The sequence below is a fragment of the Rutidosis leptorrhynchoides genome, chromosome 6 (genome assembly GCF_046630445.1).
Source record: "Rutidosis leptorrhynchoides isolate AG116_Rl617_1_P2 chromosome 6, CSIRO_AGI_Rlap_v1, whole genome shotgun sequence".
Classification (NCBI taxonomy): Eukaryota; Viridiplantae; Streptophyta; class Magnoliopsida; order Asterales; family Asteraceae; genus Rutidosis; species Rutidosis leptorrhynchoides.
Window position 1 is genome coordinate 51,705,682 of NC_092338.1, and position 14,168 is coordinate 51,719,849.

At 33.5% G+C, this 14,168-nt stretch overlaps 1 protein-coding gene across 1 annotated transcript; it reads left to right on the forward strand.

Annotated features, from left to right (window-relative positions):
* The first annotated feature begins 384 nt into the window (after window positions 1–384).
* LOC139853155 (WRKY transcription factor WRKY51-like) lies at window positions 385–1,679 on the forward strand. The gene is made up of 3 exons (XM_071842532.1): window positions 385–925; window positions 1,033–1,161; window positions 1,269–1,679. The coding sequence occupies exons 1-3, from the start codon at window positions 429–431 to the stop codon at window positions 1,432–1,434; spliced, it is 792 nt and encodes a 263-aa protein (XP_071698633.1). The 5' UTR covers window positions 385–428; the 3' UTR covers window positions 1,435–1,679.
* The last annotated feature ends 12,489 nt before the right edge of the window (window positions 1,680–14,168 follow it).

A 14,168-nucleotide genomic window follows, 5' to 3' on the forward strand; every position in this document is an offset into this window, starting at 1 on the left:
GTACTATATAAAACTATAAAGCAAGATAATGTATACAATTATAAAAATAATTTGTGTATATATCACTCTATTCAAAGAGATTCTATAAACTCTACATCATTAGTATCATTGATTTAGAATATGTTTCACTTGCACTTACACGTTACAATAACTTTTTTAATTGATTAAAAAACTTTATTAATTCCACTTTCACTAAAAAAGAATATAAATCAATGGGTACATCTTTTTATATGCAACATTTGTTGGACTTTTATTCACAATCGGCCACCACTCAACTTCCATTTGTCGTTTTTTTAATATCCGAATCCCAAAATGTCAAACCCAGCTCATCATCTCCTTTGACCCTTCAATACAATAAATAACCCCCTTTCTTTTCCCCAATTTCCCTCTTTAATCTCCAATCTCCAATTTCATCCCTCCTTTCAATCATGGCCGTTGATTTCGTCGGAATTCAAACTACCGATCATCTCAATCGCATGTTCCAGTTATCAGATCACAAATTCACCGTTCCATCCGCCATCAAACGCACCGGCCACGCTCGTTTTCGCCGGGGACCATCCCCGTCATCTTCCGATTCTCACGGTCCGTCTACTTCAACACAATCCGTGCCGGTTTTGTTGCAGTCAACGCAAGAGTCAATCGGAGTGTTCAATAATAAATCAGCTATGGAAACGACGTCGTCGTTGTCGTTATCGTCTAGGTCAACAAACTCGTCTTCATTGTTATCTCCGTTAACTTCAGGTGAAGAAGGAAGTGTTTCAAACGGTAAACAGTTTTCCGGTTTAGGTATAGTAGCTCCGGCACCGACGTTTTCGAATCGGAAACCTCCGCTTCCATTGTCTCACCGGAAACGTTGCCGCGCAGATCGTCCATCAGTTTCATTGCACGGATCCAGTAGCAAAGGCTGTCATTGTTGTAAGAGAAGGTATGTGTGATAACTAACTTAAATACGCTTACTGCGCATTTTAGCAAAATTACGCTATCGTACGCCTTTTATGTTTTCATCAACTAATTATGTGCTTTCCGTTTCAGGAAAATAGCATCAAAACGTGAAATAAAAAGAGTACCGATTACAGGATCTAAAATTACTAGCATTCCGGCAGATGATTATTCATGGAAAAAATACGGCGAGAAGTTAATTGATGGATCAAATTACCCTAGGTGAAATGTTAATGAAATTATCTAGATCTCGATTATTAAAATTAAATTAAAACCTGATAATATGTATAGATCTATAGATACTAATTTCGAGTGGTTTGAATGTGCAGAGTTTATTACAAGTGTAGTACCGGAAAAGGATGTCCGGCGAGGAAGAGCGTGGAGTTAGATAAATTCGATACGAAGATGCTTATCGTAACTTACGACGGTGAACATAATCACGCGCCGGCGAAGATACTGACAGGTTTGACCAGCTCTGTGGTACAGTCAGTGTGAAGAATAGGGGCCAGTGAGTGGGTACCTACCACTTGACGTAGTCAATTGTAGCAGGGACCATAAAATGACTTTTGTATCATTTTAGTTTAGTTTTATATTTTTCATGGTAGTTGTGATTTGTAAATTATAAAAAAGTTGAAAATAGATGCCAATTCAAATATGAATGTGATATGTGGAGATTTTATGTGGTTTGTTTACTATTTTGTGAGCTTTTATTCCCATGGTATCCAAAGTCAAAATTGACAAATTAGTTAAACAAATAAAACCTTGACCAAGTGTAATAAACTCAGAATATTCATATATCATTGTGGAATAGTTTGTGTGAAAATGAACTTAAATACTTATACATTTTGAGAACAGGCACCTATAGTGTCATTTTAGAACGGACTGTCACATCAGCATTTTCTTTTCATCACTAATTAAAGATCAACTGCTAATAACCATGACATACTTATCACATACTTTCTCACACTTAATTTACAACAAAAAAGGCTTAATTTACAAAAAAAAAAAATGCATATACTCCGTGATGGAAAATGTCGTGCAACGGCGAAATGAAAGAAGGATATACCAACTGCGACCATGGACGGAGTGTTAGTATTAGTGTGCTTCAACCACGGGCCAAAGCACCGGTCCATTCACGGACCGATACGCGCACTCTTATAATTTGATTTCAATGTAATACTAGTGAAATGATTCGTGCAATCACGGGTTCTTTTAAAATAAACAGTTTAATGATATATTTTAGGTATTAAGTAAATGTAATTGTAAGTCATTTAGTTTAATGACCCGTAAAATCACAGATTCCGACTAAGAAACTTGTCGTTATTTTTACAAACATATTGATTTACTTAACTTTGTCATAATAAACGAATTACATTTATTCTCCCACTTTCATCACAATTACTATTTTCTTTGTCATAAAAGTTTAAATTGCAACCTTTTATGGAAACTTATTTCACATACATACATAACATAATTAATTCCGTAAATAGTGTGACGACCCGGAAATTTCTGACCAAATTTAAACTTAATCTTAATATGATCTCGTCACGATAAGCAAAGTCTGTTAAAGTGAATCTCAAAACTTTGAACTGTGTTCATGTGTACATTTGACCTTTGACTAACCCCGACGATTCACGAACAGTAGTTTACGATTAGGTAAGCATATATACATATAACAATTTGCAAAACAATTACAAAGTATTAATTGATATACTATAAGATAATTGTATCATTACATGATTAATATATTTAACTACCCAATATTTAAAACATAATTATAAATCTATATTAGTTTAATTATATATATATATATATATATATATATATATATATATATATATATATATATATGATTTCTGAAAATGATTACTGACTATATTATATTAAGTTAAAATGTATAACTATTAATATACAAGATATCTTATTATGTGATATATATGTAGCAATATATAATGTTAATACATTAAATTTAAGTATGAATTAAAATATAGTTGTTTATCTAACACTAATATCATCATATTTATATTGTTATCAATATTAGTATTAATGATATATTTATTATAAATATAGATATTAAAATTCTAATAAAAGTTATGATAATAAAAATAATAATTTTAGATATAAATATTATTAGGAGAATAATTAAAACTATAATTTACATTTAAAATAAATGTATTTACTATTAGTAAGACTTATCATATTATTTTTTATTATTATTAGAAAATAATACATTTTATCATTTTTATCATTAATAACATTATTATTAACATATTTATGATTATTAGTATCATTATTATTTATAATTATTATTAATATAATAATAATTATTATTAATATAATTATTAATTATATAAAAATTGAATATCGTATAATATTGTTACCTGTATCTATCTATCTATCTATAGTCGATTTTGTCTCGTGCCTTTGATTTAACTATAAATCGAATATGAATTCAGCTGCACAACAAATTTAGTTGTCAACCACTGAAATGCCCCGTTCATATTAATTATAAACGTTTCATATTAATTGGTTTCTTTGCGAGGTTTTGACCTCTATATGAGACGTTTTTCAAATATTGCATTCGTTTTAAAAAACAACCATAACCTTTGAATAAAGGTATTAATGACATAATTTAGATTGTCTATCAAAGACAATCTCCTCAAATAAATAAGTTTTTAGACAACCCATTACAATATGATCAAATATATTACAACAAATACTCCGAATGCAAGTTTAAACAATATAAACAATTATTCCGACTCCAAATCTTGACCTTGGATTGGCATACGACAGCGGAAGCATTTTTAATATTCACCTGAGAATAAACATGCTTAAAACGTCAACAAAAATGTTGGTGAGTCATAGGTTTAATTTCTATATAATAATCATAACATTTAATAAGTCACAAGATTTCATTTAATTAAATGCGCAGGATCACTTCAACTGCAAAAATCATTCATACGATGAGTCGCTTGGTAACCGACCTTAACATAGAGCGCTTAAGATATCTGACAACATACATTCCACTATTCAAATATATGACAAGAACCCTTCGAAGTACTAAAGCATTTCCACTATTTGAAAATGGGGGTGGTTGGTGCCCGTAGATCTACCTTTAGGATTCGCGTCAATTAGTGTTTTTCACTAATTCTTAGGTTACCAAGCATAATAATAAAAAGTACAGATATCCGGTATAACAAATCAATCGTAGAATGTAGTTCCATGAACTTGTGCTTATTTTGTAAAACATTTATAAAATTTGCATGTATTCTCATCCCAAAATAATTTAGATAGTAAAAATGGGACTATAACTCACTTGTGATGATTTCCGAATAGATGGTGATAAGACTTGGCCTTTTGACAAATTCACGAACCTAATAATAACATTCTTGTGTCAAGATATATATATATATATATATATATATATATATATATATATATATATATATATATATATATATATATATATATAAAATTAATATTCCATACTTGTGATACTTGTGATAATTTTAATTGTCCATTGTTAGTAGTCCAACGTTCGTAGTCCATTAGTCCAATAGTCCAGTAGTCCAACAGTATAAATATATATAAATATAAATGCGTATATTGTGTTAGAATTCACTAACACTATAATATATTGTCTTAATATAATAAGACACATAATATTTATATTGTCTGAAGCAATCCGCGACCCATTGTATACATGTCTCAGGCTCGATCACAACTCAAAGTATATAATATTTTGGAATCCACTTCGACCCACAGCTAACTCGAGATTACTGCCAATGGTGTCTAATAGTTCGTTCCAATAATATATATAGAAGAAGTCAAAATGATATGTCAAAACTTTGTATACGAATCCACGGTGATCAAGTCATATATATATATATATATATATATATATATATATATATATATATATATATATATATATATATATATATATATATATATATATATATATATATATTTGGTGCCTTACGATCGACTAAGACGGCTTATATTCGATTTTAAGGTGTTCTTCGTGTTTACAAGTTTTATATCCTTATGTTAGCTTGACATACTGTCATAATACATGTGTTGAAGTGTTTTAAAAATTAAGTTAGAAGGATTAGGTTTATTTGCAAACAAGTTTAGAAATAATCTAAACTATGTTCTTGTTGTTATTAGTTATAACTCAAAATAAGATAGCTATATGAATACGAATCGAATAAGATTATGAATAAGGTTACTACCTCAAATCAAATGAGTAAAGTTGCTGGAGAAATAAGGAGAATATCCTGAGTTCAAAGATACCCTTGATGGCTTGGAATTCTTGAAGTGTTCTTGATCAAGCTTTATCATGATGATTATAACTTGGATTATGAGACCAATACTTGCTGAATTAAATGGAGGTTTGAGAGAGTGTTTGAGTATGTGTTTAGAGAGTAAAATGATGTAGTTAATTGGAATGAAATGAATGGTTATTTATCCTACATGTTGGCATCAAAATGGGGACAACAACATGGCTCCATGGTTTGTAATTTTATGCATTTAGTCATACTAGTTTCCAAGCCATGGTTTCCACAAGTCTACATCATGTTTATACATGTCTCACAACTGACTGAGGGCTGCTAAGATCAATGATTTGGTATGTATATACCCATAGTAAATATGTATAGAAGCTGGGTATTATACGGGTATAAATACCGTATAAATACGAATAGGATTCTTGATAAAATTGAATGAGAAAATGAGTATAGCTATCTTTATTGAGTATAAATATATTGATATATATTATTAAGTCTTTCAAAAGTATATTAATACATATTAATACAATACATATACATACATTTTAATTTAGAAGTTATTACAACGTTAATCGTTATATATATGTATATAGTCTTGAAGTCTTTAAGTTAGTAATCTCATTTTATGTATATAACCAATTGTTATTATATATAATGAGATACTTAAATATCATTTTAACAAATCATAAGTATATATATATATATATATATATATATATATATATATATATATATATATATCCATATATACATCATTATATAATTATTTCAAATTATGATGTTCGTGAATCGTCAGACAGATCGGGTGGTCAAACATTTGCATAAAATCCATTCCAAATATATATATCTTGACAAGTTTGATTGCTTAACATGCTGAAAATATTTAATTATGTAAATATTAATCTTCAATATATTAGCGGAAAAATCTGGGTCGTTACATTACACACTCGTTAAATTAAATTTCGTCCCGAAATTTAGAATAGTACCTAGTTAACGTGCGATATCGGAAAACAAATGTGGGTACTTCAGCTTCATTTGGTCTTCTCGTTCCGAAGTGAATTCAGGTCCTCTACGAGCATTCCACCGAACCTTAATGATTGGTATCTTACTTTGTTTGAGTCGTTTGACCTCACGATCCATAATTTCGACGGGTTCTTGACGAAATTTAGTTTCTCATCAATCTGAATTTCATCTAAAGGGATAATGAGATCTTCGGTAGCTAGGCATTTCTTCAGGTTCGAAACATGAAAGGTGTTGTGAATCTTTTCTAATTGTGGAGGTAGTTCAAGTCGATAGGCCACCGGCCCAATGCGTTTTTCGATCTTGAATAGCCCAATGTATCTTGGGCTCAATTTCCCTCGCTTTCCAAAACGATTAACACCTTTCCAAGGTGATACCTTAAGCATAACCATATCACCCTCCTCAAACTCTAAAGGTTTCCTTCTAACATCCGCGTAGCTCTTTTGCCGACTCTGAGCTGTTTTCAATCGTTGCTGAATCTCAATGACCTTGTCGGTAGTTTCCTGGATAATTTTCGGACCTGTAATCTGTTTTTCCCCCACATCACTCCAACAAATCGGAGACCTGCACTTCCTCCCATAAAGTGCCTCGAATGGTGCCACCTCAATGCTAGAATGATAGCTGTTGTTGTAGGAAAACTCAGCTAACGGTAGATGTCGATCCCAACTGCTTCCAAAATCAATAACACATGCTCGTAGCATGTCTTCGAGTGTCTGAATCGTCCTTTCACTCTGCCCATCAGTTTGTGGATGATAGGCAGTACTTAAATCTAGACGAGTTCCCAATGCTTCGTGTAATGCCTGCCAGAATCTGGAAGTAAATCTGCTATCACGATCAGAGATAATAGAGATTGGTATACCATGTCTAGAAACAACTTCTTTCAGGTATAATTGTGCTAATTTCTCTATACCATCCTCTTCTTTTATTGGCAAAAAGTGTGCTGACTTAGTAAGACGATCGACTATTACCCAAATCATATCATAACCACCTGCGGTTCTCGGTAACTTAGCAATGAAATCCATGGTAATGTTTTTTCATTTCCATTCTGGGATTTCAGGTTGTTGGAGTAGACCCGATGGTTTCTGATGTTCAGCTTTGACTTTAGAACAAGTCAAACATGCTCCTACATATGTGGCTATATCGGCCTTCATTCCTGGCCACCAAAAGTTTCTCTTGAGGTCTTGGTACATTTTCCCCGCTCCGGGATGTATTGAATATCTGGTTTTATGTGCTTCATCTAGTACCACTTTCCTCAAATCCCCATTCTTTTTTACCCAAATTCTTTCAGCTAAATACCTGGTTCCGTCTTCCCGAATATTAAGCTATTTTTCTAATCCTTTGGGTATTTACTTTCCAAAAATTCCTTCCTTCAAAACCTCCTGTTGTGCCTCTTTTATTCGAGTAGTAAGATTAGTATGAATAATCATGTTCATAGCTTTTACTCAAATAGGTTCTCTTTCCTTTCGAATCAAGGCATCGGCTACCACATTCGCTTTCCCCGGGTGGTAACGGATTTCACAATCATAATCATTTAGCAGCTCAACCCACCTACGCTGCCTCATATTTAGTTGGTTTTGATTTAAAATATGTTGGAGACTTTTGTGATCGGTGTATACAATAAACTTGACCCCATATAGATAATGTCTCCACATCTTTAATGCAAAAACAACGGCGCCCAATTCCAGATCATGTGTGGTGTAGTTTTGTTCATGAATTTTGAGTTATCGAGAAGCATATGCAATCACCTTCTTCCGTTGTATAAGAACACACCCAAAACCCATTCTTGATGCGTCACAGTAGATAACAAAATCTTCCATTCCGTCAGGTAACGATAAAATAGGTGCCGTAGTCAACTTCTTTTTCAATAATTGGAAGGCACCCTCTTGTTCGGAAGTCCATTCATATTTTTTCCCCTTGTGTGTCAAGGCAGTTAAAGGTTTGGCTACTCGGGAGAAATCTTGAATAAATCTCCTATAATAACCGGCTAAACTCAAAAATTGACGTATTTGCGTTGGAGTTTTCGGGTTTCCCAATTTTTGATGGCTTCGATCTTGGCGGGATCAACTTTGATTCCATTACTACTGACTACGTGGCCAAGAAATTGTACTTCATTTAACCAAAAAGTGCACTTATAGAATTTTGCATAAAGTTGTTCTTTTCTTAACAACTCTAATACAAGTCTCAAGTGTTATTCGTGTTCTTGGTTATTCTTTGAATAGATAAGAATGTCATCAATAAAGACAATAACAAACTTATCTAAATATGGACTACATACTCGGTGCATGAGATCCATGAAAACTGCGGGTGCATTGGTTAGACCGAATGACATAACCATGAATTCGTAATGGCCATAACGAGTTCTGAAGGCTGTTTTTGGTATATCGGCTTCTTTAACCCTCAGTTGATGATAACCCGACCTTAAGTCGATTTTGGAGTATACGCTCGAACCTTGGAGTTGATCAAATAGGTCGTCGATTCGGGGTAAAGGGTATCGATTTTTGATGGTTACTTTGTTCAGCTCACGGTAATCGATACACATGCGAAAAGACCCATCTTTCTTTTTAACGAATAAAATTGGAGCTCCCCATGGTGACGTACTCGGTCGGATAAAACCACGTTCTAATAATTCTTGTAGCTGACTTTGTAATTCTTTCATTTCGGTGGGCGCAAGTCTATATGGAGCACGAGCTATTGGTGCGGCTCCTGGTACAAGATCTATTTGAAATTCAACGGATCGGTGTGGAGGTAGTCCCGGTAATTCGTCCGGAAACACCTCAGGAAATTCTCTTGCAACAGGAACGTCATCGATTTTCTTTTCTTCTTTTTCAACCTTCTCGACGTGTGCTAGTATAGCATAGCAACCTTTTCTTATTAGTTTGCGCGCCTTCAAACTACTAATAAGATTTAATTTGGTATTACCCTTTTCTCCGTACACCATTAAGGGTAACCCGTTTTCTCTCGGAATGCGAATCGCCTTCTCATGACAAACAACTTCGGCTTTCACCTTGGACATCCAGTCCATTCCAATAATTACGTCGAAGCTTCCCAATTCCACCGGTATTAAATCAATTGCAAACGTTTCGCTAACTAAACTAATTTTTTGATTTCGGAAAATTTTATCAACCTTAATTAGTTTACCGTTTGCTACTTCAACTATACACTTTTTATCCAAAGGCGTTAACGGGCAATTTAATTTGGCACAAAATTCTCTACTCATATAACTTCTATCGGCACCCGAATCAAATAAAACATAAGCAGTTGTATTGTTGATAAGAAACGTACCCGTAACTAGCTCCGGGTCTTCCTGTGCTTTCTCCCCATTAATGTTGAAGGCTCTCACGGCCTTGCCTATTTCCATTCCTGCACTGGTTTATGGTATGGCCCGGTTTTCCACATCTATAGCAAACAACGCCGTTATTATTTGTTCCGGCATTATTTACTCCTTTGTTTCTATTTGGTCCGTAGACTTCACACTTTGCCGCAATATGGCCATTCCTATTACACTTGGTACATAATTCTCTACAAAACCATTCCGGATGAAACGTATCACACCTGGGGCATATAGTTCTTTGCCTTTTGTTGTTGTTGTTGTTGTTGTTGTTGTTATTGTTGTTGTTGTTGTTGTTGTTGTTGTTGTTGTTGTTAGGGTTATTGTTGTTGAGTCATTTGTTGTTGTTATTATTATGATTGAGATTGTTGTTGTTGTTGTTATTATTATTGGAATGGTTGTTGCGGTTATTGTTGCGGTTGTTGTTGCGATTATTGTTATTGTTGGGGTGGTTGCGATTGTTGTTGTAGTTGTTGTTTTGATTGTTATTGTTGTACTGGTGACCCTGATCACTGCTTTCCTCCCAATTTCTTTTTCCCTGTTTCATTATGGCCTCCTCGGCCGCTTCTTTCTTTATCCTTCCTGTAATTTGGCCTATCAATTTGTGGGCTATACGGCTCGCTTTCTGCATTGTTGGAGGGTCGTTAGCACCTACATGCTCTTGGATTCGTTCCGGCAACCCTTTTATGAATGCTTCAATTTTTGCTTCTTCGTCCTCAAATGCTCCAGGACACATTAAAGCCAGTTCATTGAAACGTCACTCGTAGGTAGTGACATCTAACCCTTGGGTTGTCAGTGCTTTAAGCTCTGCCTTGAGCTTGTTGATTTCAGTTCTGGGACGGTACTCTTCCGTCATCATGTGCTTGAAAGCGGACCATGGAAGTGCGTAGACGGTATTCTGTCCTACGTAATCCATGTAGGTAAGCAGTACCCCTGAAAGTATGTGTGGCATACTTAACTTTATCCTCTTCTGCGCAGTGTCTGATTGCGAACACGGCTTCAACCTTCTCTGTCCACCGCTTTAGTCCAACGGGTCCTTCAGTTCCTTCAAACTCATTGAGTTTGCAGGCCATAAAAGCTTTGTAGGAACATCCTACCCGGTTGCCATTGTTTCCTCCACTGCTGGAACCAGATTGGTTATTGTTGTTCATTGCATTCACCACTGCAGCCATATTTGCAGCGAAAGCTTGAAGTTCTTCTGTGTTCAATTGTTGTTGTCTAGTAGCTGGAGGAGCCATTTCCTTCAAAAATAGCCGACTGAGTTAATCATATAGAATTTTAGAAGTAGCCAAAAAGTATTTTGTAGCTTAATATGAACTTATTATTATAAAAGCCTTTTCTTCATATTAGCGTTTTATAACTATAATAATGTTCATACTTAGCAGCTAACACACAAATTAACTACTAAAATTCTAATATGAAAAACTATGGTAAGTTATTACGTTACTACGTAATAATAAGTTGTAATAATAATAATAAACCTTCCATGCTTATTCTTATTATTATACAATCATAAGGAAAATTACATTGTGGATTTTCTTACAAACTTAAACACACAATATAATACATATTATACAATGCATGGAATACAGGATAGCTGCCGATGGTTCAAGAACGGCGAGATTTCTTAGATGTTGACGTTGTTTCTTTCTCGGCCAAACGTTTGGATTTTCATTTGGATAGTTCTTTTTCCAATTCCTCCCAATTGGTTCTTTCGGCTAATTGTTTGGGAGCAAAACCAACAGTCGTTATACGAGCGGTCATTTTATAAACTGGTCTCTTAGGTGGTTCAGGTGGATGATCACAAACATTTTGGGTCATAATAGGTTCATCGGGTTTGGGATCGGGTATAACAGCCAAAGATTTTCCCAAATCACGTTGTGGTTCGGTAATTTCCACAACTTCTTCAGGATCCTCTTCTTCGGGTTCCTCTTCGGGATCTTCTTCTGGATCCTCTTCTGGAACCTCTACTGGAAATTTTGAATCTTCCCAATTTTTCCAACAATTTTCCACTTTAATGGTAGCACCAAAAGTTAACTTTTCCGTTGGTTCATAAGTCGTATGCTTTGACTCAGCCTCCGAATCACTTGATAAGTAAATGAAATCTGAATCACTAGAGATGCTTATATGATCGGATGAAGTCATCTATCACATAATAGCAGGCACGTTAAGAGAATGATATATCTTATAATATTTATATGTTAATAATCTTATGTTTCCAACAATTATATTAAGCAATCATTTTTAAAATAATTACGGTCGAAGTCCAGACTCACTAATGCATCAAAAATCAGTTAGACACACTAATGAAAAATTTTCTGATTCTCTAAGACCAACGCTCAGATACCAACTGAAATGGCCCATTCATATTAATTATAAACGTTTCATATTAATTAGTTTCTTTGCGAGGTTTTGACCTCTATATGAGACATTTTTCAAATCTTGCATTCATTTTTAAAAACAACCATAACCTTTGAATAAAGGTATTAATGACATAATTTAGATTGTCTATCAAAGACAATCTCCTCAAATAAATAAGTTTTTACACAACCCATTACAATATGATCAAATATATTACAACAAATACTCCGAATGCAAGTTTAAACAATATAAACAATTATGCCGACTCCAAATCTTGACCTTGGTTTGGCATACGACAGCGGAAGCGTTTTTAATATTCACCTGAGAATAAACATGCTTAAAACATCAACAAAAATGTTGGTGAGTCATAGGTTTAATTTCTATATAATAATCATAACATTTAATAAGCCACAAGATTTCATTTAATTAAATGCGCAGGATCACTACAACTGCAAAAATCATTCATACGATGAGTCGCCTGGTAACCGACCTTAATATAGAGTGCTTAAGATATCTGGCATCATACATTCCACTATTCAAATGTATGACAAGAACCCTTCGAAGTACTAAAGCATTTCCATTATTCGAAAATGGGGGTGGTTGGTGCCCGTAGATCTACCTTTAGGATTCGCGTCAATTAGTGTTTTTCGCTAATTCTTAGGTTACCAAGCATAATAATAATAAGTACAGATATCCGGTATAATAAATCAATCGTAGAATGTAGTTCCATGAACTTGTACTTATTTTGTAAAACATTTATAAATTTTGCATGTATTCTCATCCCAAAATAATTTAGATAGTAAAAATGGGACTATAACTCACTTGTGATGATTTTCGAATAGATGGTGATAAGACTTGGCCTTTTAACAAATTCACGAACCTAATAATAATATTCTTGTGTCAAGATATATATATATATATATATAATTAATATTCCATACTTATGATACTTGTGATAATTTTAATTGTCTATTGTTAGTAGTCCAATGTTCGTAGTCCTATAGTCCAATAGTCCAACAGTATAAATATATATAAATATAAATGCGTATATTGTGTTAGAATTCACTAACACTATAATATGTTGTCTTAATATAATAAGACACATAATATGTATATTGTCTGAAGCAATCCGCGACCCATTGTATACATGTCTCAGGCTCGATCATAACTCAAAGTATATAATATTTTGGAATCCACTTCGACCCACAGCTAACTCGAGATTACTGCCAATGGTGTCTAATAGTTCATTCCAATAATATATATAGAAGAAGTCAAAATGATATGTCAAAACTTTGTATACGAATCCACGGTGATCAAGTCATATATATATATATGGTGCCTTACAATCTTTATTAAGACTATAATATATTGTCGTAGAACTTAATTACGACTATTATAAATTGTATTTCCATAAGTTCGGGAACAAGACATGTATAAATACATGTAGGATACAAGGTAAGTTAGCTAGGATAAGGTTAGCATCCATTTTTATAAATCATGTCCGTAGCTAAAAATTAAGGAAAATATCCAATTTTGTTTTACCCATAATTTCTTCGTTACAAATCCGTTTTGAGTGATTCGAGTTGCCATGGTTTCGTATCGAACTCAACATTATTAATATTAACAGAAAAAGTATAGGTTTATAGTCAAAAATACAGCTTAGGTGTCAAATAAGAGAAGATAGTCATATCCGTCGTAAGAACGACATCTTGATGACCCTTTTGAAAAACATACTTCCACTTTGAGTTTAACCATGGATTTTGGATATATTTCATATACATATAAAATAAGATTTTTCACCAAATGAAATCTTTTAATTCAAAGTTTAAGATAGGTTTTTAAAATTAAACCCAAAACATCCCCCGTTCGACTAAGACGGCGTATATTCGATTTTAAGGTGTTCTTCGTGTTTACAAGTTTTATATCCTTATGTTAGCTTGACATACTGTCATAATACATGTGTTGAAGTGTTTTAAAAATCAAGTTAGAAGGATTAAGTTTATTTGCAAACAAGTTTAGAAATAATCTAAACTATGTTCTTGTTGTTATTAGTTATAACTCAAAATAAGATAGCTATATGAATACGAATCGAATAAGATTATGAATAAGGTTACTACCTCAAATCAAATGAGTAAAGTTGCTGGAGAAATACGGAGAATATCCTGAGTTCAAAGATACCCTTGATGGCTTGGAATTCTTGAAGTGTTCTTGATCAAGCTTTATCATGATGA

Excerpts from the sequence above, each read along its gene's own strand:
- LOC139853155 (XM_071842532.1), top strand. The coding sequence starts at position 429 with ATGGCCGTTGATTTCGTCGGAATTCAAACTACCGATCATCTCAATCGC. Across the intron at positions 926-1,032 it reads TGTCATTGTTGTAAGAGAAG|GAAAATAGCATCAAAACGTG; the intron begins GTATGTGTGATA and ends TTTCCGTTTCAG. Across the intron at positions 1,162-1,268 it reads GATGGATCAAATTACCCTAG|AGTTTATTACAAGTGTAGTA; the intron begins GTGAAATGTTAA and ends TTGAATGTGCAG.